The following is a 26,030-nucleotide window of genomic DNA, read 5'->3' on the forward strand; positions in this document are numbered from 1 at the left end:
GTTCCGGAGCGGTGGATACTCTCAATATCGTGAAAGACAACAATTCAGAATCGAAACGTTGCTTGAAATGACTTCTAGTCCAAATACTAAACAAAAAAGTATCAAAATACTAAAAGTATTTTGATATCCATTAAAAACCCACTTAGGGTTTTCAAAGTATTTATAATATTACAATTAATAATAAGTATACAAAGTCATAATATTGTTTCAACGAATAAGAAAATGTATTCTGTCTTCATCTATACGTATAATATTTAAGCAAAGGCAAACGGCCTATCTGAATAGTCTTGATAATGGTGTCACTTCATTCAGGTGTAAACAATGGACCCGTCTCCAGCACCTGTACCTACAGTAAAAAATATTTCTTATGCAGTTTACGCAAAGGATATTTTCGCATATCATCACCTCTTCCTTGCAGTGGCAACGTCGCACTCTCCGATCAGCTAAAGGCGATTAATAATGAACGGAAATAATCAACGAAGTCACGTTCTATATTCAGGGATAAAAAAGTATATAGGAGCCTATTTACTGCCTTCGAAATTATCACTTACCTTATCAAATTGAGTTATAGGTACCTACGGTACCAGCTCGTCGAGCTGGTCACAACTGCATATAAATCTATACCTGACAATGATCAAGTAAGTGACAAATGAGCCAATAAGTCGAAATGATCAGGTAACTCCGGTAATTTGTGGACGGTTTGATTCACTAACTGCCCTTAGACATACTTATATATATATATATGGCTAAAAGTATTTAAAAAATGCATTGGCATCGTGTTCTGATATATTCTAAAAGTTTCAAGCGTCTAACTAGTCGGGAAGTTAGTTAAAATCGATTGCAAGATTTGTACCGGACAAAGAACCACCGGACAAAGAACTACCGGACAAATAAGAATACGAGCTAAGAAAACGTTGTAATAATAAAATTGGAGATTGTATTGGTTGGTTTTTAAAATTCAATTAAACCCTGCCTAGGCTAAACCATACTAGTAGATGTGACGTACGGAAAAAATAAAGTAAACAAATTGCAATGGTTTTTAAAATCTGATAAAGCCCTGCAACAAACCATACAAAATAAACAACAAAAATATCTACAAAATTATGTATGATTTAATGACATAATTTTTGATATCATTTTATATGCTTACAAGAATATTTTTTACCTAATTATTATGGTGTGCTTTATGTATGGTTCAATCGATTTTTAAAAAATAACACCATCTGCATTTTCCATTCTAATTTCGATGTAAACAAATAAAAGTTTAGTGTGTAGTGTTTATGTCGGATTTCCACAGCCTGCCTCCACTCTTCGCCACTGGTATTATTATTATTTTTCAATAAATATAAATTTAATTTCTGAAAATTAAATATTAAAATATGACATAATATTTATTTGCGATTGCCGAAATCCTTACATGTCTACATTTGCGCAAGCCTCGTATTACGGATGGTTTCGCAATCAATTTAATTAATCATATTTTTATAAAGTATCGGTTTCTTTATATAGATAGTAACTAAGCCAAAGTAGCAATGTGACATCATTTTTTTCTGAAAAATACTTCCGCCTAGAGACGTTACTTTGTAGAAAAAAGTTAAAGTAGGTATCGTATCGTTCCACTAATCTTCATATGGTTAAAACTTCAGTTGCTTTTCACTATTTTGGACAACAAAAAAAAAACAAATCGAATGCAACCTTGCTCTAAGCGCAGTAGCACAGCGTATAAAATATCGACGTCTAAACTTTGAAAATACGTATCTACGTATTTTATGCAAAAATCATTTTAATCGATTGTCAAAATAAAGCCACAGCGACAAACTTGCTTCAAACAAGTCAGTAGTGTCCATCCCTTTTATTCGACTTTGCTTTCAGTTAGCCCAGTGGCACATTGAAAATCGTCTCGACTGGGATAATATTGAAGTTAAATTCCCTCCACCAAACCCGCCCCGTACCAACCTCGGTCTTAATCGAGAGTATCACGGGACCCGTCAATTGGTGAAGTGAAGCATCCAAGAATTGGCCTGGGAGTATTCTGGGAGAAAGTGGCCACGACTTAGGTTGCTACGCTCAAAGTGAGCTCTGACTGAGTTTACTCTAATGCAAAGTGCCAGGGAGAGAAAAAGCACATGGAAATTACTAAAAAGAAAGTGAAGCTACTTGTTTATTAAATCAAAGAACGAAGCTAATCATACAGGCAACAATTAATATGTATGTGAAGAGATCTTCACGCCCGTAGTAAGACGCCGCAAATTTTTTGAAAGCAAGATAATTGGCCTTAGTAGCAACCGGGTCGGACGGGCCGATGGGTCCAGTATCCTGGGTCCTGGGATAATAGTCAGAAATCAAAACTGAGCGCAACATGCAACTTTATTATGTGCGTGCAGCAAGGCCATGCGAGGACAGTGACGTCACTCGGCAAGCCAAAATGAATGACGAAGTGCGACATTTCGGGATTATACCTGCGCTGCATGTCGGGTGAAAATAGTTGCATGTGCCTCCAGCAGTGTGCGAAGGTCCATAAGATAACGTGTGTTTTTTGAATAACGATGACGTCACATCGAATTTTTCGACACGTTGCAGACGGACGAGTTTAGATGTGAGAGCCGGCTTAGCATTACTAGAATATTGAACCAGTAGGTAGTTAACATGCCAAAAATATTTTTTATAGTAATTTGCACTCGGGGCAGTTTTTGTTCATGAATCGTATTCCACATTTATACTAAGATGGACGCTTGCGTGAGTGTTTTAGAAGATTATGCAATGGTAGTAATAAAAAATCGATAAGTAAAATGCCAACAGGTATTGCGCAGGACTGTGTAGGAAGATTGTTTGTGGATTATTTATAATATATTTATAGCTTCTTTGTTGCGCTAACAAAACACGCCTCATAATTAAGAACATAATAAAGAAATAAATGAAAAATATTACCAGTAAGAGTATATTAAGAAACATTTTAAACATCAATTGCTCCCCACTCTCATTCAATTAGTACACTACACAGTCCACTCAATTATAACTATCCATTTCCCACACCATATTATATTATCTCCCTTTCTACACCTACTACAGATAGCGATTGCAATACAGGTATTTCAAAACCGGTATTCAAGTATTTATCAATACCGAAATACCGGTTTTAAAAATCCAAAATACCGGAATTTTCGGTATTAAAAACCACACTCGTTTACGTTTATGAAAATGAATTGAATGTTATTTGTACATTACTTTATACTGTATTGCCTATTAAATTTAGTGTATAAGTTATGTGCTGCTAAAATGCAAATATATTTACTGAATCCAACAAAGTTGAAATAGTTATCAAACAAAATCCATCAAATATACCTATTTATAAAATTGTCGCGATAAATTAAGATAACATTATTTCGAAATAAAAAAAACATCCGTGACAAATATCCAATTTTATTATTCTATAAGTAATAAAATAATTATTGATGACTATACAAGCGTTCAATTGAAGAAGCATTTCCTGCAAACGCACTTATTTGCACGTCATACTGAACTAGTCTTTTTGAGGGTGTTAATTAAATTCATCAATTTAATCAAATTAATTGTAAAAATCACCATTTCTACAATATTATCATCAATACATATTTTAAATGTCAACATAATAAAATAAAAATGTAGCTAGGTAGGTTTTTGCTATAAAATAATGTTTTAAAGAAATTTTAATAGCTATATTTACTGATAGTTTTGATTTACTGAAGTATTTTTTTATGTTTCAACGAATACCGGTATTCATTAAGAAATACCGAAAAACCGGTATTGATATTTTCATTCGGTATTGCAATCTCTATCTGCAGAGTACTTATAATACGTATAACATTACATAAACTGAAACGAAAATGTCGGTAGGTACCCATACTTGATAAAATCAGCATATCGTAAGTCGTTTTAAAAAAAAATGGTGCATATCAAGTGATTAACACATTCTATAAATCACATACTATTATTCAATCATTGTAAGTAGGTAGTTTGGCCCATGGTCGCATATCAAAAATGATATTTTGTTTTATTTGGAGTGCGATTTGTACCTACTAGTTTTTATCACAATAATTAATTACTTAATTAATTTTCTAAAACTTAGATATATTGAAAGTTAAGACGACGATAGTATTATTGCGTACGTTGCTTATCTGAAAAAGTATAGCCGTATTAAAAGTAATAAAAGAGCAGGCGTATCCAAATCCAATGTAATATTCTACGAGCTACAAGGCCGTAACTTGTTGGCTATATTGAAATTTCTAATAACAAAGATATGTGGCAGTATATCATGGTTACACCTACAAACAATCTCATTTTAATAATATTATGTCATGATTTTCACACAATATAACCATCATCATCAGCCGAGTTTGATAGTTTAATGTAGACTTCTTTCCAGTCACGTTGGTCAATGTTCGTTTACATAACCAATATTGACGAGTTAGTTGGTTTTGCAGCGCTCAAATTTTATGAACCGGAGCGCTCGATAATAATTTTACGAACATATTCATATATGTAAATACACAGTTATCCAATTTTATGTATATTTTACAAAAATAAGTGTTAAGTAGATTATTTTGTTATAATATGGCTTATCTACCTCAGACGGTCAAGCGATAATTTTGGGAATTTTAGGAACCGGATCGGCGCTTCGGTCCATTTTGAGCCCTGTGTTTTTGTTTTAGTTTCCAACACTACCGCCCATAAACAATATGTGAAACCTAGTATTTTTCTAGTAAATGCAAATACATGCTGGGCTATATAAGACTGCTCGACAATTACGCCGCCTGATGGTTACGTTTTACCCCTCTACCCCCGCACAGGTATAGTACCGCGACTGATTTCTGCATTTCATACGGCGGTCATGCCTTGTTCGGACTGAGCCAGTGATTTAGTGAAGTAGCGAGTGATTTGGTAAAAAACCGTGTCTGAACAGACAAATTTAGTCCAGTAGTTTAGTAAAATGGTCAGTCAATCCGATCCATTTTATTCTATTATTTCTGGCGAGTAGCGATCCCCACCACCTCTCACTATATACTAAACAAGCCACAAACCAAGTCTGAACAGGCGAGTGCATTAGTTGTCGGCTGCCGTAGGAATGACACAGCTATATTTATAACATCTATGGGCACAGCGTTGAAACAAAGATTACTACTCGAAAAAACATAACTTATATTATTATACTTCAATGCGACAAAAAGTCGCGAACGTGTGTTGATAGATCCGTAGATAAATGGCGATATTTCACAGAAAGCTTGTTGTTATTGAGGATAGGTAAAGAGGTACACATTATCTTATGATTATTATATATATTATATTATTATATATAATTATTATATTCATTTATTATTCCGTTTAGGTACATTGTACACTCAGTATGAAGGATATTATGGCATGTCAGTAGGTAGTGTGGATAATTTGTTGATTAAAACTTTGATAAATAATGGAAATATTTCACAGAAAACTTGTTGTTATTGAAAGTAGGTAAAGACGTAGGTAGGTAGGTACACATTATCGTAGTGTTCATAAGAATAATAATTATAAGTTATATTCATTTATATCTGTTTATATTTTTTATAGTCAGTAAGGACAATGGAGCATAAAATCAGGGGCGGATCAAGTCAAGCGGACGCCCTGAGCGGTAAAAATTTCGGGGCCCCCAAATTCAAGTTAGAAAAAAAGTTTTATGCGTAGAAACACTCATTAATTTATTAACATAAAATATAACAAAGGTAATAGAAATAAAATAAAAAAAACATGTTTTAAATAAATTTTCGTCTTGCAAATTCGTCAATGTGTGAGTTAGGGTATGGACCTAATAGGTTGAGTAAGTGGCTGACATCCATTTCTCGTAAAAACAAAACCTGTTAATACAAACCTCTACTCTGTAGAGGCCCATATGATCCTATTAGGATCGGACATGGTCAAAAAAAAAAAAAAAAATATATACAAAATTAAATCTTTTTCTCCCATAGTACTTCTCAGATAATTTTTTGCACGCTTTAAAACAGAAACGTTCTTTCACCTGATGCGTTAGATAAGGGGATTGTTAAAAAAATATTTCTACATTTGGGAATGTGTAAGACATTTCTTTGGCGGTTCGATAGATGTCTGGTGTGGTTTTAATATTGTGCATAAAGTACCTATTTATTACCTAAACAAACTACAAAAATACATAGGTAAGCATACAAAAATTTATGCAACCACAAAAATATAATAGGTAGGTATCCTATGTAAATTAGTATTCATCATTAGTATCAATAGGAATTTGGAGCATAAATCGATTTAATTCAACAACGCCGTTTTTGCATAGTGTAATTTGAATTATTTTTGAAGTTACGACAGACGGCAGCACTCTCGTGTCGCGCGAATGGTGTCCGTTTGAAATATCCGTCGCTCTCGACGCTCTGTTCATTTTGACGCGTCACTCACTAATGAACTGTGTTCGGACACTTTTCAGTTACTAATTCACTAATTCACTCGCCACTCTACTTTATCACTCGCCCAGTCCGTACCGGCCTTCAGGGTCACCAAGCGAGTGGATGTAGTAGGACGCTGCGTTCGGTGGTTTATGTCGGTGCAGATGCTTCGTCGCCTCGCATATCTAAACTCGTCTCGTCTGCAACGTATCGTATCAATGTGACGTAATCGTTATTCTCAAAACACACGTAACTAAATCTACCGACGCATACGGCATCATAGCAACCTTTTAGTGTGAAAAAAACAGCTGGAGTCACGTGCAACTATTTTCACCGGAAATGTCGCATTTCGTCATTAATGTTGGCTTCCCATGTGACGTTACTGTCCTCACACGGCCTTGTCTGTACGCACATAAGAAAGTTGCATGTTGCGCTCAGTTTTGATTTATGACTATTATCCCAGTCGAGACGATTTTGTGTGACGATGTGTTACTTGGCTTAGTGTACCATAAGCCTAAGGCCCGTTTCAGACGGGACACCGGTGTCGCGCTCGATATAATATAGGTGGCGTTTGTATTCGAATAAAGGGGCCTTTGTATTATGTTTGGATGTATAGAGCTTAGAGGGTCACCTTTTTTAAGAAGTGTGATAAAAAAGGTGACCCCCTAAGCTGCGACAATTACCGAGGCATTACGCTACTCAGTGTTACGGGAAAGATTTTGGCAAACATCATTTTGATGAGAATAAGGGACCCAATAATGCACGTCCTCAGGAAAAACCAAGCCGGGTTTCTACCTGGTCGAGCGTGTGCAGATCAAATCCACAACCTTCGATGTCTTCTCCAGCAGAGCCATGAGCTGAACAGTCCGATGGCTTGCTGCTTTGTGGATAATGAGAAGGCTTTCGACAGTCCGCACCGCCCCTCCCTCTGGATGATAGTGGGAGCATACGGGATCCCTCCCAGAGCATTGCCATAATCAAAAGCCTGCACGAGAATAGCGAATGCTGTGTCAGAATTCGAGACACTGTCACGGAATGGTTCGGGGTCACGACCGGAGTCAGACAGGGCTGTGTCCTTGAACCGTTTCTCTTTATCATTCTCTTTGACTTCATACTACGGAAGTCAATACCACCCGACCGAGGCATACCTGTTACCCCCACGGTAAAGCTATGCGACCTGGAATACGCTGATGACGCTGTCTTATTCGACAACTCAATCGAGGGCATTCAAGAGACAATCGACATGTTGCATAACAACTCCTCTCGCGTTGGTTTGAAAATCAACGCAAAGAAAACCAACGTCTTGTGCAATAGCACCTGTCCTGATCCAGATTTCCCTCTGATTAGCGATGGACAAAACATCGAGAGCGTCGACAGCCTCAAGTACCTGGGGGTACACATCACGGGAGATGGCATTTTGCAGAAAGAGCATGCTATCCGAATGGGAATGGCTGGAGCAACATTCAACTCGATGCGAAATGTTTGGGACTCACGATTGTACTCGGTCAAAACCAAATGCCACCTATTCGACGCTTGCATTCTGACGGTGCTGCTTTACGGTAGCAAATCATGGCACCTTACGAAGGCTCAGAGCAACCGTATACTGAGCTTCGAAAACAGATGTTTGCGACGAATACTGGGTGTGCGGTGGTATGACTTTAGGAGCAACGAGGAGATAAGAGAACGCACCAAGCAGCCTCTTATCACGCTGAAAGTGAAGAGGCGACGTTGGAGCTGGCTCGGCCACGTGCTGCGGATACCAGAAGAGAACCTCAACCTGGCTTGCCTGTTTTACAAGCTGACCGGATTCCGGCGTCCTGGAAGGCCACTAAATTCTATCTATAGAGTTAACTTGTTTCAAGCCGTTTGTCTTATTGATTTACTAAAACTTAGGCCCTTTTCAGACGGGACACCGGTGTCGCGCTCGATATAATATAGGAGGCCTTTGTATTCGAATAAAGGGGGCTTTGTATTATGTTTATGAACGCCCAGAGCTAATGAGTCAAGGCATAATTTCGTGTTATAAATTAGAACATAAAACTGGCTGCGGTAATAAAAACAAGTGTATCGGCGGCTTGATAATGTAGCGGCCGACGGAAAAGTGCACCGGACACGCGTTGACTCATTAGCTCTGGGGCGTTAATAAACATAATACAAAGGACCCTTTATTCGAATACAAAGGCCTCCTATATTATATCGAGCGCGACACCGGTGTCCCGTCTGAAACGGGCCTAAAGGAAGTTTGTTGTACAATTCACGATATTTAAATGAAAACCCGCGTAACATAACAATGTATAACAGCTCACGTGCAAAGCGATTGCAAACAGCAGTCGCCATTTTTATTATACTTTAAAACAAGCATCCAACACTGCACTGCGAACACAGTAAATGTTATTTTTATATAAGTTCATATTATATGTACTTATAAAATACATCCATACATAAAAACTTTGAGGAATTGCTATCGTAGTAACTAGTAACATACAAACGTCATAATAATTTAATTCCGTACATTATAATAACAGTTCAGTATTTTTGGCCTTCAATCGCTAAGTTTTTTCAATTTTTAAATAATTCCTATAGAATTTAGAGGAGCAAAATATAATATAGTCATAGATTAGAAATGTTGGCAAATTGTGCCTTCGTTAATACCGGAATGCGCAAAACGACGAAGTACAGTTTGCGGCCTTATCATCTAGCTAGCGGATTTAACCTCTGACAGCTATACGAAAGGGCGTGTCAACATTCATCAAGTTATTTGGCCTAGTAATATAAGTACGTAATCAAAAACAATAATTCCAGCTAGTAGAAACTCATCCCAGCATGATACGTTTTATCCATACTGTTAATAAGTAAATCAGCATGTTCGCGCACCACAAGACTAAAGTTGAATTAACAGACTTTTTACGAGAAATAGTTGTCAGTCATTCGGTCAAGACGTTGGGCCCTTGCACTAGATCAAATACACATTAATCTAGTACGAGACCGGTATTCTTCAAATCATATTGTAGACTTGTAGAGTAAAAAAGTACCTATCAATAAACATGACTATTAAAATATATTTAAAATAATTAGGTATATATTATTTAATATTTATTATATTTATAATATTAAAAATATTATTGGATAGCAACCTACCTTTTAAAGTACCTACTTATCTACATTTATTATATTGACCATTGTAAATAGGTATAGATCATAATATTTTAAAACTGCTTAATTTTACAAATACTATAAGTCCAGGGTCCAGAAAAATCTCTGTGAAATTCAACGTTTGTTGGATGTTCTATAAACGTTCTATACTAATTATAGAATAATTGGAAATATTTGCCACGAATGTTTTATTTTTCGAAATATGTTAATTCATCGCGACAATTCTATTATAAGTAGGTATATTTGAGGGATTTTGTTTAAGTTTTATTTAACTTTTGTTGGTTTCCAGTCAGTATATTTGCGTTTTGGCAGCATAAAACTTAATTTAATATACAATAAAGTAGTAAGTAATGAAAAAATAACATTAACGAGTACGCTTTCTACCGAAAATACCGTTATTTAGTATTTTGAAACCGGTCTTTCGGTATCGATAAAGAATTGAATACCGGTTTTGAAATACCGGTTTTGCAATCCCTAGACACGGCGATGCTTTTGACTGATTATGCATAAGTATAACGTACTTATATCAAAATAATAATGAAATTTTGAAAAAGAATTGACACGGAATTTGATTGAAAGTTGTTCAACGACAATCGTTACATTATTTAATATTCGCATAAACTTTCGCGCCCTCAAGTCTTTTGTTTTAATTTCGTTGAGAAAGTTGGATTGAACAAAGGAAACTTTTGCCGAAATAACACAGCACGCGTGACGTCACAATATTACGACGGGGTGGCACTGTTTTCCGAAGATAGAAACAGTATGCGAATTTTAATTATTTAACAAGAATGAATAAATTGAATTCTAGCAGAGAAAATTACAAACTAATGTAGCTAGTTGAAAAAATCTCACATAAGTACATTGAGATTCTGCCGTCTGAACGCTATCTCAATTAATTTTACAAACTGTTGTACAGGGATGGCAAACCTATGGCACGCGAGATAATTTTGCATGTCACGCGAATGCTTCATATTGAAGAGAAAAGAAATTACTTACCTACTATTTTGTATATTTATTTAAAAAATGTTTTTTTATAAAAAAAAAATAGAAGTAAATATAAAAGTGGTCACTTAAATATTATAATATTGCACGCCAGACAGTCGAAAAATATTATTTGGGAAATTTTGGCACGCGTACGTAAAAAGGTTTGCCATCCCTGCTGTAGTAAGTAAATAGTTTGAAAAATGTATTTATAAAAAAAGTAATATGTATTATACAGGCTTAACTGAATAAATATAGTTAGTAACTAACCATCAAAAATATTGAAGAAACTTATTCTATTCAGACGGCAGTTGAAATATAGGTATAAACGTGAAGTTTTAAAAAGGCTTATTAAACTGAATGACTCATTCGTAGCAAACATCACACTTATGTAAACTAAGATTAATTCTCTAGAGCAGGTACTGAGCTAAAAACGGCTTTCAAAGTATTTTATACAACGAACCATCATTATTTAGATTACTGACAAGGAGTACGCGATGTGATAGAGGTACATAAGCAGATGAAATGGCAATGTGCTGGACATGTCGCTCAGCGGGTAGACAACCGCTGGATAGACGAACCCATAAAGTTCGCTAGATGTACGTGACAGCGAATAGCTAGGTACCGATAAGCTAGGGGAGACTTTCATCCAGCAGTGGCTCGACCGTGGCTAATGATAATGATATCGATTATATTCTACTTTTGTCAAACATTTTAAATACGTATATTAAATTTATTTTTAAAACAAGCGTAATAACTAATAATTAATGATTGATTTATGAATAACAAAAAATGTAATAAAATTGAAGTAAGTAGTTTTATTTAGACTCCCAGTGTATTATTAACCGATATCATATTACATCTTATTATATCAAATGTCATCATAACATAACTTAACCACAAAAAATGCATGTCGAAATGACAAGTAAATTTTGATAATTCTGACATAGGTATCCTACAAAAAAAAATATCTTCATAATTCATTAAATTCTCGTCGCAAGATTTAAGTACTACGAATACCTTATCAGTAAGGCCCGTTTCAGACGGGACACCGGTGTCGCGCTCGATATACTATAGGAGGCCTTGTATTCGAATAAATGGACCTTTGTATTGTTTATGAACGCCCCAGAGCTAATGAGTCAACGCGTGGCAGTACACTTTTCCGTCGGCCGCTACATTCTCAAGCCGCCGATACACTTATTTTTATTACCGCAGCCAGTTTTATGTTCTAATTTATAACGCGAAATTATGCCTTGACTCATTAGCTCTGGGCGTTCATAAACATAATACAAAGCCCCCTTTATTCGAATACAAAGGCCTCCTATATTATATCGAGCGCGACACCGGTGTCCCGTCTGAAAAGGGCCTAAGTTTTAGTAAATCAATAAGACAAACGGCTTGAAACAAGTTAACGGCGCACAGTAAAACCATAGGGTGTAATCAACTCAACTTATCTATAAGTACAACGATGCAAAGTTTGAACGGCTAACGAGTTTTGAAAACTGAAGTTTCTATGGAATAGTGGAAAGAAGTTTTATTTAAAATAGAATACTTAAAAGAATTTAGTAATAACAGGGGGAGAAGGTGTTTTTCAGAGATCAAGCAATCTAAGTTAAACCTAATTTCTAAGGAATATAAGTAAAAAATCAATAGAGAGTATAAAAATGGGGTTTAGCTTGGGTAATAAAAACTTTAATAATAATAAAAACTTTCATTTGCCAACCCATTTTGCTGGATCACTGGATACACTCTGCCGAAACCAAGAAATATTATTGTATTTAGTTTAATTTTGGTAAATCAAGTATCACTGGATAATTATATTAATTTCACTCATTAAATCAGCGATTCCCAAACTGGGAGGTGCGCCTCCCTGGGGAGCCACAGACTAGTGCTAAGGGAGGCGCGAACAAGAAGATGAATTATTTGGATTGTCTACTATTGAAACGGAAAAATTGATAGAACTATTATGAAATATCACACCTTAGTTAAATTTTGGGTGAATCGAATTAAAGAATATCATATTTTGTCAAATAAAAAAATGAAATGACTGCTGCCATTTGGAACATCATACATATTTATGCGAGAGTAGCAATATGAGTAGCACTCTCCTCAATGACACCTCAATTTGATAAACATCTATCCAATGAATAAATAAATGAATATTGTTACCTTTTTATTAATCTGTCAATTAAGTTTTTTCATTTTCTCTGCGCATTTTTTACCATTTTAAAAAATATTTTATGAAATAAAGCGGAGGCGCCATGATTTGATTTTTTTAAAGAGAAGCGTAGTAACATAAAGTTTGGAAACCACTGCATTAAATTTTTTTGAGACACCGCCGCGCTGTACAACAATACTTTTAAGTAGGTACCTACTGCCTAAGCCCTTAAGTGCCTAAAGTAAATGATGTATCAGATACGGATTTGTCAATAAGGAGGTTAGGTTGCTGCGTTTAGTTATTAGATTCTTGACAGTAGGCATCGGCCTGGATTAATCCAACATTGAATGAAAGCTATTCTAAACCTGAACTATTTCGTCAATCGATCGTTCTCATACGTACCTTTTGGCCGTTTCCTACCTCTTTAGTAGCACCCAATCACTAAGGCTAAAGCCATATAGGCAGGTGCCTTGCTTGGTGGCTACGTGCTAAGTGACGTCATAACCTAGCGAATGGACGCACACTATACTATCGCAATGGCCACACCGCATGCTTCGCGCCTCGCTACGTGATTATTAGTCACCTCGTGAGTCTCCCGGCGAACAAACGTGTTGGTTAATTTTATTGTGTCACCTAGTGATTTTGCAAGATGGAGGATCTTTAGAATATTTTTTCAGTATGACAAATGTCAAACACCGTATATTTTGAGGTTGAAGTGACAGTAGTGTTTTCAGTATACAAGCATAGCACATAGCTTAGCACTAGCGAAGCACCTACCTATGTGGCCGAAGCTTAAGATGTCATCCATAGACTGAAACCACGTTATGTATATGGTTTTGAAGCGTGTGCCATACTAAAAATAGTATAATAATTCAAAATTAGATTATAGACACATGCTTTTGAAGAGCATGCCATATATTAAAAAACCAAGAAAATTACAATTGTTTAGGTTAGATTAAAGATAATTTTTTATGATATGTCAGGCATTACAATGTATCCATATGTTTGTTTGCATATTTCCATTTATATTAATACTTGTTTTCTTACAAATGTATTAATATTATGAATAATATATTTCGTTTATCGTTTATGTCAGTGACAACTTTGTGCCGTAATTGCAAGCCAGATGCTCACCGATCGATAATAAATTATTACCATTGGCGGCAACTAGGGTTGCCAACCATCCCGGATTGGCCGGGGATTGTCCCGGGATTGGAATCGCTGTCCCGAATCCCGGATGAATGCTAAATTGTCCCGGAAATTGAGAGAAAACCATTCCAAAATTGATATCGTGTAAATCCGTTGAAAATTCTTCCAACGTACGTTCCCTTCCCCACTACTGTTTAGATACGTCATTCTGTTCAAAGCGTTTCGCGTGTTCAGACGTGTTTAGTTGTTTTTGAGCCTGACTTTGTTTTCCACAACATTTTGTTATCCTCTCGTTCAGTGAAGATGGAAAGCAGTATTTAAAATAGTGACAGTGAACAGTGTACACCGCCGAAGAAAATTAAAAGATGGTCTGTTTACAAGGACGAATGGACGCAGGATGAGAAATTCAAAGAGTGGCTTACTAAAAGAAGATCAAAACAATGGTCTATGCAATTTGTGTCTATCTATATTTTCGGTGAAGTACGATGGCTTAGAAGCTATAAAGATACATATGAATAGCAAAAAGAATAAAGAGAAGGTAGACACTACAAGTCAAACTCAATTATTAATAGTTAAAATAAAAATATGTTTAAAAAACTGTATTTTAATTTTCTCGTACATAAAAAGTTTTCTTAGCAAACTAGGTAATGGCTGACTGATAATGATGACGATGTTCAGTTTTGAACTATTTATCCCGGAATCGTCACAAAAAAAGTTGGCAACCCTAGCGGCAACCCGTCAGGTATAGAATGTACCTACTACTACAGATAACATCGTTTCAATTTTTGCGACAAACAGAAAACAGTATTCCTACTCCACGTCACTAGAATGCATTGTAAAATGTATTTTTCTACCTACAACAGTATTACATTCACTGACAGTACCGTCTGATATGATTTTCAAAAATTACCAAACGAAAACTTTTCATTAGGTACAGATTTTTATATAACACAAATACTATGGCCACTGCAGAGAAATCGATAGAAAAACTACACACAAATCCTTCAATTTTAAATATGAAACATGTATAGACATCCTTTTTTTATTAATCAACACTAAGAAAAATTTAAGTTTTACTTCTTTTGACGCGTTTGGGAAAACAGATCAGAGTGTATTTTTGACGGAAGTTGCGCGCGCCGATGCAACACAATTTATTATTATGATTATTTATTAAGATTTGAGGCATATATGCAAGTATTATTTATGAGTAAAATTATATACTTATCAATAAATAAATAAATTTTGTGAATTTTGAGTTGGTAAATAATTCAAACAATGGTATGTTGTAAATTTACAATATTTAGACACTTCATACAAAAAAATACATATTTTTACAGTTTAGGATAATATTTGTCGTATATCCCATGTCAATTTATTTATTAGCGGTTTATAATAATTGAAGACAATAATGATTGTTATGTTTCATCACAAAAGCCAATATCACGTTTCAATATTAAATAGATAGTATGTATTTATATAAATAAATAGTTTTGAGATTTTTTCTTCCAAAGTAGGTACATTCTGCAATATTATTTATTCGCATACATAATATTATTGCTGACGGTACCTATATCGATAAAATACTCTTGAGACCGAAATGAATATAATCATAATAACACGCCAATATTTATTTTTTTATTTAGAGGGAAACTATTTTAGTTATCGCAGTGGACCTTTCAATGATCTGGTATTGCTTTTAATCGTACAGCCTAAATATGGAAACAAAAATAAATATGTGACACAAACTGTCGTGAAACGATTGAATACAATTTAGTGGATTAATAATTTGACAGCAATTTATAGAATTTTTGACGAATTACAAAATATAATTGACTTTCGGTTGCCGAGGTCGCGTTAAACAAGGAAAAAAACTCTTTAGTCATAACACTCATAACAATATTGTACCTACTGGCAAACAAACGCACTTTGAATGGCTAAATTCGTAGTATTTGGTATAAAAAGTATCTGCTGTGGTTTTGAATTGAATTTTGTTTTTTTTTTGTACCACACAGTGCTAAGTGATCCAATATTATAAGTATAATTTTACGGATGACACATGTTCTATCGGTGCGATTGTAATATGTTAACACGTGTTCTATAGAGTGCTCAGGGAATGGTTTGGTTTGGATCTTTGAGTTACATGATAAATAATACAATAGCATTAACACACCTTCTACAATAATGTAATGCATAGATCAGTGCAACATATTTTTTGGAAACAGATATTACCACCGGTTTTTGTGTGAAGGACTAGTCTGAATTTGACAGCTGATGAATAACAGGAATGTATATTATTTCTAAATAACACTGATAGTTAATATATTTTATTTGATAATTTTTCATAATTCAATTTGAAACGAGAAAGTGCGAATCAATATGTCAAGCAATCTGGAATCTGATTTTGACAGCTGAAAAGTGGACCACTCGTTGCTTGTGCGAAAAGTTATGCTCAGGCTTTAAAAGATGGCGGTGGTTGTTGTTATTTTTATTACACTGTAGGATTCCAGCGTGAAAGCGTCACATTTTTTAATTCGATTGACGTCACAGAAGGATATTCGATTTCTATTCAGAAAATTGGTATTTGTTTTATTTTTTCATGCGCCTTTTCAGCAGTTTTTTTTCTAAAGTCAGGTTGAAACAAGTTTCAAAAATATAATCTTATTAAAACAGTAAGAAATTAACGTTAAGTACAGATCGTAGTAGATTTTTGGGTTTACACCGTGTGTCATTCTTTCATCGACGTTTCAGGCTCGTTGTAGAGGCCATTATAAAGAGATGATATGTTTTATGATGAAAATGTAGTGTAAGTAAATGAATGTAAACGATGCTCTAAGAATGTTAAAAGAAATCCGATTAGCTAAGAGCAAACGTTGCTAAGAGTAATGTGTCAATCGTTACGATCAGAGATTTCGTCGAGTAAAGAAGGAAGAAGGACACACGGTGGAAACCCAAAAATCTACTACGATAAAAAAAAACAACAGTGAAAGCCTCAAACGTTAAGTACAGAATTTATATGATTATTTAATCGCAAAATTTTATATGAAATAGGTATGTATATAATGTACAGCGAGTTGATTCTGCACTGTGTGTAAATCGATAAGCCCTACCTAAATTCTCCAAAAAAAATGTTAAAATTAACAAGATAAGAAATATTCGTTCGTAATGGGGCATAAATATATTAACGACGCACATATTGTCAACAGTGAGTTATTTATTTATTACATTATTATTTTGGAGTTTAAGATATGAAAAAGCGTACGTACTTTTATTGAGAATTTCACATGGTAACACAGTTTTTATTTCAATCACTAAAGAAGAAAAAACATAATAGATAATGTACTAGATCAGTGACTCCCAACCGGGTTTTGCTGAAATACGAATAAACTTTTTGATAATGAAGTAATAAAGTTTTTTCAAAGTAGCCAAAGTAGTACTTACCAAGCTATAGTTTTATTTGGTAGAGGAAATTTTGTAGTAATAACGGGTGAAGGTATAATAATTGACGAATTAAGAGGTCAGAAAAGAACGACGCCACCTATGCACTGCACTGCACTGCACTGGTCGTTTCGTTTTGTAAAAACGTGTAAAAAGTGTACGCTAATGTTAATTAAGGCAAAACATTCCATGTAGTATATACGAAATGAATTAATTTACTAATTTTGAAGTTATAATTCTTCTGGCGCGTTTGGGAAAACAGATCAGAGTGTATTTTTGGCGTGTGACGCGCGCACGTTTCAGTTAAACCATTAAATAGGCTGTTTTACTTTCAAAGGCAGGTTTTGAGATTTTTTCTTCCAAAGTAGGTAGGTACATTCTGCAATAATATTATTTATTCGCATACATAATATTATTTCTGTCGGTACCTATATCGATAAAATACCCTTGAGACCGAAATGAATATAATCATAATAACACGCCAATAAAATTTGATTTTTTATTAATTCATCATGGGCAGTTGAGTTCATGATGAGTTTTTTGTTTAGTTACGCCAAAGAAGTATCACTTCTAACACGCGTACGTAAGTACAGACACCGATTTTTTTTTAAATATTTTTTACAAAAGCATTATTTAATTAAATATCATTTACTGACTAGTTCCAGTGAGGTCCCGTGCAGGTGGGTAGATCATGCGTTATTTAGAGGCAATACATTATAAAGGGGCAATAAATTAAGAAAAGGGTGCGTATAATAGTATCAGAAAGTAGATTCCGTGAAAATTATCTAATTTTTGCCTGCGGCATACAAAACAAACAATCTTTCGATATTTGTATATGTTATTATGTGTATCAGAAATTTAATGGTTTTTTTTTTGTATTTATCTATTAAATAAAAAACAAAATGCAGAAGTACGAATTACATGAAATACATCAAATCTCATACAAGTAACGGGTTAAATTAGCCCCCTCTGGATCTATTTGCCATTTGGGGTTTTCCGAGATTTTACGAAATGCTCCAAGTGTTCCGTTAACCAAAGAAAGTTGAAAATCACCGTACTAGATTGATATAACGTCATTTTTAAAAGATTATTATTTGAATTTTTTCGTCAAGGACGGTTAATTTTAATGGTTGATTTATTATTGGTGCAATGTTGGTTCAAGCATTATTCGATATTTTATTTTAAATAAGGACCAATTAATATTAGTTAAAAAACATAATGGATAACATTCATCGCCATTAATTCCAGAATTATTATGACAATAGTACCTAAAAAATTGTGTTTTAAAATATTTAATAAGTACTTTAACAAAACTTTCAACTGAGGGCTCTGGAAACAAAAGTCAATTTGACACAATGTCGTATTTGTTTCAATAATTAAAATGTCAATAATTAAATTGTTTAATTACTACAGAAGTATTCTAAAATGTTAATTTGCTATTCGTACACAAACACAATTAAGAATATTTTTGTAGAAATTATACTTTCGACATTTTTATTGACTTGCCAACACTTGAAATGAAAATGGAAACTGTCGTTTTTGTTTACAGGGTTTTCAATCATTCCTAGTGCCAAATTAAGGTAGTGTTTTAACTAAGCTGTATGCAATTAATTGTAATAATATGGAGAGATTAAAATTTAATCGACTTACCATCTCCTCTATTCTTTCCATCAGGATTCCACTCTTCCTCTGAAAATAAAACAACAGCCAAAATTAGCCATTTTCTTATTGGAGGTTTTTTTTATAGAAAATTGTATTTATCAATACCATACCTAGTTAATCACTACACGGGTTTTTATCTTTTTCTTATAATTTTATTTTTTTGTGGTAATCGACTCCTTCACCATAAATTTATAGACATCATATAAATATAATTTTAAATTCTCCAAAAAAAATAAGCCTGAAATGCAAGAGTCTTCTGCGCAGTTCGTTGTGTCAGTTCGTCGTGTTCGATGACAGATAAATATAAAATAAATGAATAAAGCGTTACCGTCATTCGCATTACGCATTGAAAAAGTAGTTATTAAGTAAATTATTAAAAAGTGCATGTTATGTAGATATTATTGTGGTGGTTTCTTAGGAAATATTTTGTAATCCATGGAAAAGAAGGCCATGTATATGTAAGACATTTTTTCTTGCCAGCGTAAAAAAATGATGGATTAGGTAAGTACAAAATTTATAGCAGGAGTTAAATTTTTTTTTATATATTATTTAATATGAAGCACATTCATAATAAACAAAAAAAAAATTTTTTTGTACATCTTTGGATAACTCAAATAATGTATTTTAAGGTAAGCTTAATGTTTAAGATCTTCTTTTGCTCTTAATCAATGAATGCCGCAGGTAAATTTCTCGATACAAGAACACAATATAATGTAAATATTGTGGAAGAAAACCTTTGACCTATTAGCTGAATGAAGAAGAATTTTATTTATATTTAACTATAGTCATAATAACAAAAACATAATTGTATTTTACCTGGTTTTGTGTTAAGCACAAAAATCTTTAGAACAGAATTGCGATGTAGGTGAATTTATTAACAATGTACACCGTAAACAAAAATAAAAACGTTATGTAGGTAAGTACAATTGTAGAAAGAATACAACCATAGAACAGATTAATAAATAGAATTCCGATAGGCTATACCCGATGCTATAGATGTGCAATAATGTGTTGCAACCTTCAAATACACGAATATTGAATGAGCGTCAGTGCATAAATAGAGAGCAGTTATCGGAATGAAGGATAAACTTAAGATGATGTATTCTTGAGTTTATCCCATAATATTCGACACTCGTGATCGGTTGACTGTTACTCCACACCCGTTAGGTATTTCAGTTCACATTAATTCTGTGTTCCCTGGGTATAATATACTTAATGTATATTCATAGATTGCTATATTATGTATTCGCAAAAAATTACGTTGTTAGGATCATTTCATGTTTGGAGTCTTCAGTCGGAGGAACCGATCGCATGAGTTTATCCCATATTCTTCCCATATCCATATCCCATATACCCGTTAGGTATTTCAGTCCAATAGAGTTCCATGAATACAACCATACCACTGGCGTGCGGTGACTTATGTTTGAAGGGATGATATTGAAAAAATCGTATAAATACATAATACTATTATTTGCTTCGTAATGCGTGATTGTCTAAGACTTCGGCCACATAGGCAGGTGCTTCGCTAGTGCTGAGATTAACGATAGATAGTCTAAGATATACTTAGATAAACGGTAATTTCGTGGCATTACTTTTAAGAAAATATATGTTTTATAAAATGTGAACTTTGTATTACAGTGTAAAAGATTTTATAAAATATTTTTTATAAAAGATATTTGTTTAAGATCTTTTATAGTATTTATAATATAAGCATCTACGTACATGGCCCCGACAAGGGGGGGGGGGGGCTGACAGGGCTCTAGCCTGGAGGCCCGGGTTCAGGAAGGGCCCGGTGTTGCGAGTCGTCCCGATAAATGAGATAAATACAAATCACAAATTTGCTCTAATAATAAAAAAAAATCGCTTGTGGCGCTATTTTACTTCAAAGATCTTAATAATTTAAAATATTTGATTGCACGATGCAATTTTTATTTAATTAAAATGGATGTAAGTAGATACATATTAAAAATACAAAAAAATCGCTAAAAATATGCCTTAATTTTACCGCGTACACCATTTTGGAAAACGCTACTGCAGCGCGTTTACCTTACGTACGCCTTCACCCTTAGCGATAGGTAGGGGGGGCACCAACCATCCTAGCCTGGGGGCCCGCTTCAGGATGTGGGGGCCATGTCTACGTAATAGACAGTTAGTCGAAGTCAAAGCCTCGGTAAAATCATTAACAAAAGTTTCTACGTGTGTATTATGAACAGCAATGTATTATTTTTTAATTGTATTAATATTATCAATGAGTAAGAGCGGATTGCAGAAACATTTATCATAACTAAAATTTCTTCAGCACAAAACACTATGCAGAAACATTGCCCTTAGTTAATATCATGTTGTCTATGGTTCACCTCGTCTTAATAGCTCCGATTGTTTTTTTTCTATTGAAAATACCATATTTAAAATTTCTCTTTCCTATACTTCAGGTAAATTATTTTGTAATTGTTAAACGATGATAAAAATATGACAACTGCACTTTATAAATGCAATAACTATAAATACATAATTAATATTACTTATAATACTCTCATGTTTCCGTTATCAGTCCATTATACGTGATTTCACAGGCACCGCAAGATATTTTTCTTAACATGGTAACATTAGCGTCAAGGTGTCATTCCGTCTGGCATCTTGTATTTCTGCGGACTGGCGTATAAAAAGTAAAATAATATTCTGAATGTACATGCCAAACGAATTAATACGATCAATATCCATATTGAGATAAATTGTTAAATGAATTTGAGTGTATAGACTGTTTTATAGACATGCGAATTTATTTTGACAGCAGCTGTGAGTAGTAAATGGTAATACAGAAGGGGGCGTGTTCATAACCAAAGTAGTATATGGTCAGATTCTTTAACTCGATTCTTTAACTCTATAGTCAGTATAGTCTATAGTTAAGTCATCCTTTTCGGCAACTTATCCTTAAGATCGAAATATTGGATTCTGCATTCCGCTCTAAGTATGAAGGTCAACAACAATATTGAAATATACCACAGTATTTTATCATTGCCGTACAACTAGTAAGATAATTACCATCACATTTTAGATTTAGAACAATGCTATAATTATCTAATTGAAGACAGCGTTTAATATAATTTGAAGAAAATGCACTTTTTTTAAAGAAGGTTTGAAAAATTATTAAACCTAAGCTAAACAGTGTAAAAGGTTTGTATAAAAATATGTTACCATAAAAAATGTGGAAACATGCAATTCTATTAAAATTTATTTTTACAACATTTAGATGTAACGTGGTGAAGTTTTTGTATAAATAAACAAATTATATACATAACAATGATAATATTCATAACGTAAATAGCTGTATCTTGGAAGCATTGATATTTTTTTTAAATGTTTACAATGTTTACATTATACATTATAATATGCAATATATATATTGGGTGGAATAAAAATGCGAGACTATAATGAAAAACATTGTACACGAAGTTATGTTATCTATCACTGGCATTTCGTCAATAACTAACAACATTATTTTCTTATCGTTAAACATACAAGGGTGACTCAGATGTACACCTTAGGCCCATTTCAGACGGGACACCGGTGTCGCGCTCGTACTATATAATAAAGAGGCCTCTGTATTCGAATAAAGGGGCATATGTATTATGTTTATGAACGCCCCAGAGATAATTAGTCAACGCGTGTCCGGTACACTTTTCCGTCGGCCGGTACATTCTCAAGCCGCCGATACACTTGTTTTTATTACCGCAGCCTGTTTTATGTTGTAATTTATAACGCTAAATTATGCGTTGACTCATTAGCTCTGGGCGTTTATAAACATAATACAAAGGCCCCTTTATTCGAATACACAGGCCTCCTATACTATATCGAGCGCGACACCGGTGTCCCGTCTGAAACGGGCCTTATTATAATGTGAATTGGTTTTAACAACAACATTGGCAATAACTACAATTATTATTGTATCCCCAATATATTATTTAAGAATAATTCAAGAATTTTAGGTATAATTATATTTGAATCGTTCTGAGTGACAACATAAATAACTCAAATATTGTAAAATTCACAAAAACGATGTTTTCAAATCATTATAAATGACTCGTTCAAGCAACATGACGAATCAGCGTAAAATTTATTAGTTGAATAATCCAGGCAACAATTAAAATTTCGAGAATTTAACAAGGTATAGGTACCTACTTATGCAATCGCCGGAGCTGACATGACAAAAATCGAATTACTATATTATACCCCGTTTACACGTGCATGGATTTACTGCGTATTATCGCGGCCATAACAAGAAAATGCGCGTATAAACGCGTATTATCGTGCGAGTTGCAAGATTACATGCATGCATAATTGGTACTTGCTGGCAGTGCGCATGCGCGGTAGAACTATAGTGGCGAACCTGCCGGAAGAAAAACGAATTACACCGCACAGAATATTTTGGTGTCTACCGATTATCGACGAACCTGTCTGAATTAAATAGCACCATACGATGACAACATAGTGTCTCGCTTACAGTAAATCCATGCACGTATACAGGCTCTATTAAGCTAACTTATAATATCGAGTATCACAAACGTAAACAAAGATCAAATTCAACTGATGTCCGCCTACGTTGACATAAATGTAGGTAGAAACTATAAATATTATAAGTATTTGCAGATTTTTGTCTTGTAAACGAATTTATGGTTCATTATTTCGTTACGAAATTTGTCAACTAGCCGACACATAATACTGTTGATTTATATTTTGTTTCGCAATCATCACAATCGCACTAGCTGAATGGCCCGCTTTTAAAATCGTCGACAAGCGGCTTGTAAAGTAGCTCAATGTCATCGAGGCTTAAATAAATATATTTTTTGAAATAACATAGGTATTTCTGTTCATTGTTGCTAACCCAAAAATGCATAAGAAAGGTGTATAGTAATGTATAGGGTCTGATGTTAAAAAATGTAATATTTAGCATCACAAAAGTGCAACAACAACAGTTATTCCATGATGAAGAAACAACTTTTTTTTGTGATCCACATATAGTAAAATATGTATGAAGATACTAAAAAAAACTTATTTCTATTTGGTCTCGAGTAAAAATGGAAATTGTTATTTATACCCTTTTGGCTTAACAATATTATTAATTACATTATAAAAAAGTAGATATAAAATAATATGTAGGTACATAATATTATGTCTTGTAATATTACTACGGTTTTATTTGGGAAAATATCGTGTTTGGAGCAAATAAATTCCCATAAGAAATATTATTTGTATCGACACGATTTTGCTTCGTTTTCAATGTTATGTTTTCTTTTTTTGCCCAGGCATAAATAAAACACTAAACGATGTTGTAGAGGGCAGGCCATGCGCAGCGCACATTTCGCGAAAAACTACTCGCAGCGTATTCGTGTTGGGAAACAATCACACTTAATTTCCCGTCGATTTATTGACAGATTGGTAGGGGAAGGGTGGGGAGACGTGCGGAGTAACGCTTCGCAAAATGTAACATAGGCTACAAAAAATCCATAATATGTTGTAAATCTACATAAGACGTCCGTCTAATAAGCGTCGATATTAGGGCTTTCAATCCCGGATTTTTTCAAAATGTTAGAATCCCGGGATTTCGTGAACTAAAGAAATATATACTTACTTAAATAATGATGAAAAATCCGGTAAATTTAAAACACGTTATCATTTAATTTTCAACAATCCGTATATACTGGCAAATATTAATTTTCATGTTCCCACCAATATCACTCGTAACTCTACGGTCTTCAAGATACCTCGTCGCAGGACAGATGTTAATTAGGTTATTAAAGGATTAACTTATTCGATGTCACCTTAAAGGTTGATTTATTTTTTATTAACTATATAATGTTTGTGGACGTGTTAAATATGTTAAAGTAATAATTGTTTTATATATTATCATGTTTCTTTAATATTTACATAACAAACATGCTGTTTTTTCTACTTTCTTGTTATTTGTAATTAAGATATTTTTTTAATTTCGTATCTATTATGTATTATGGCGCATTGGCCAATCGCTGTAATGCCGTAATACTCTTTTTCTAATAAATAAATAATATCGACTTTCATGAGAAGTTTTGAATAATATTTTTCGAAAAAAGTCTTTAATCCTTTATTTTAACCATGATCGATTCTAAGATCAAGCCTCCACAGAGGTTGTATTTACAGATTTTTTTATACAAGAGATGGATGATTAGTCACTTGCTCACGTTGAAAAAAACAATATGTATTTTTTGCCGGACCCGAGATTCGAACCCAGGACCCACGATATTATAGACGGAAACGTTACCACTCGGCCTCGTAATCTTACTCACTCATAATTAAATCTTGACTCTAAATACGATGATTCTTTTTTTGTAATATTATTTAGTTTTAAGAAAGTCAATTATTATACACACTTACGAGGACGTTTTCAACGGTTTAGATCAGTGATCGCCAAACGGTCGCTCGCAAACTACCGGTAGCTCGTGGCGGCATTTTCGGTAGCTCGCGTAGGATATTTTATCATACATATTTTTATAAATTTGCGGTTTAGTGACTTTAAAAAAGTTGAGCTGCTTGGACAATTTGTTTCAGCTTCTTTTACTAATTTCGAATTATTGCGGTTAAAATAAAGGCATTGTTTTGTACTGCCTACTTATGTGAATCAACGTTTTTCACTAAGATGATGGTTAAAAGCCTAAATATAGAAACAGACTCACAGATGTACATCTTGATAATAATTGCATTCGAATGGGAGTGACAAGGTACTCACCGAGAATTCTGGTGGAAAGTGAATGCCATTTTCACTAATTATTTTTACTTTTAATCACACTTATTTAAAGATATATTTTAATTATTATTTTGTTTATAAATAGATAATTTAAGTACGGATATTATGTTTTGATGTCCGATTTAAGTCCGATGTCCGAATTTATTTTAAGTAATATAAAAAAGTCGATAGCCAATCGTAGCTCAATTTGAGAAGCGCTTCTGAGAGCCAATAGTTAAAATTTATCGTAATTAGTATGACAGCTTTAGCATAGTGGTCTATGCGCAGCGGGCGCGATACCCGAGAGATGCAG

The 26,030-nt window shown here is 34.0% G+C and overlaps 1 protein-coding gene across 4 annotated transcripts in view; it reads right to left on the reverse strand.

Annotated features, from left to right (window-relative positions):
• The window catches only part of LOC147079327 (coiled-coil domain-containing protein AGAP005037), a 608,924-nt gene that overhangs the window by 432,186 nt on the left and 150,708 nt on the right, over positions 1-26,030 (reverse strand). For all 4 annotated transcript variants that reach the window (XM_085940028.1, XM_085940051.1, XM_085940043.1 and 1 more), the window contains exon 3: positions 18,949-18,987. In XM_085940028.1, the coding sequence (XP_085796154.1) occupies positions 18,949-18,987 (39 nt within the window). The remainder of the gene's footprint in view (positions 1-18,948; positions 18,988-26,030) is intronic.

The sequence above is a fragment of the Rhyacophila brunnea genome, unplaced genomic scaffold (assembly GCF_057557595.1).
Source record: "Rhyacophila brunnea isolate RB1 unplaced genomic scaffold, BYU_Rbru_1.0 scaffold_1, whole genome shotgun sequence".
NCBI classification, from domain to species: domain Eukaryota; kingdom Metazoa; phylum Arthropoda; class Insecta; order Trichoptera; family Rhyacophilidae; genus Rhyacophila; species Rhyacophila brunnea.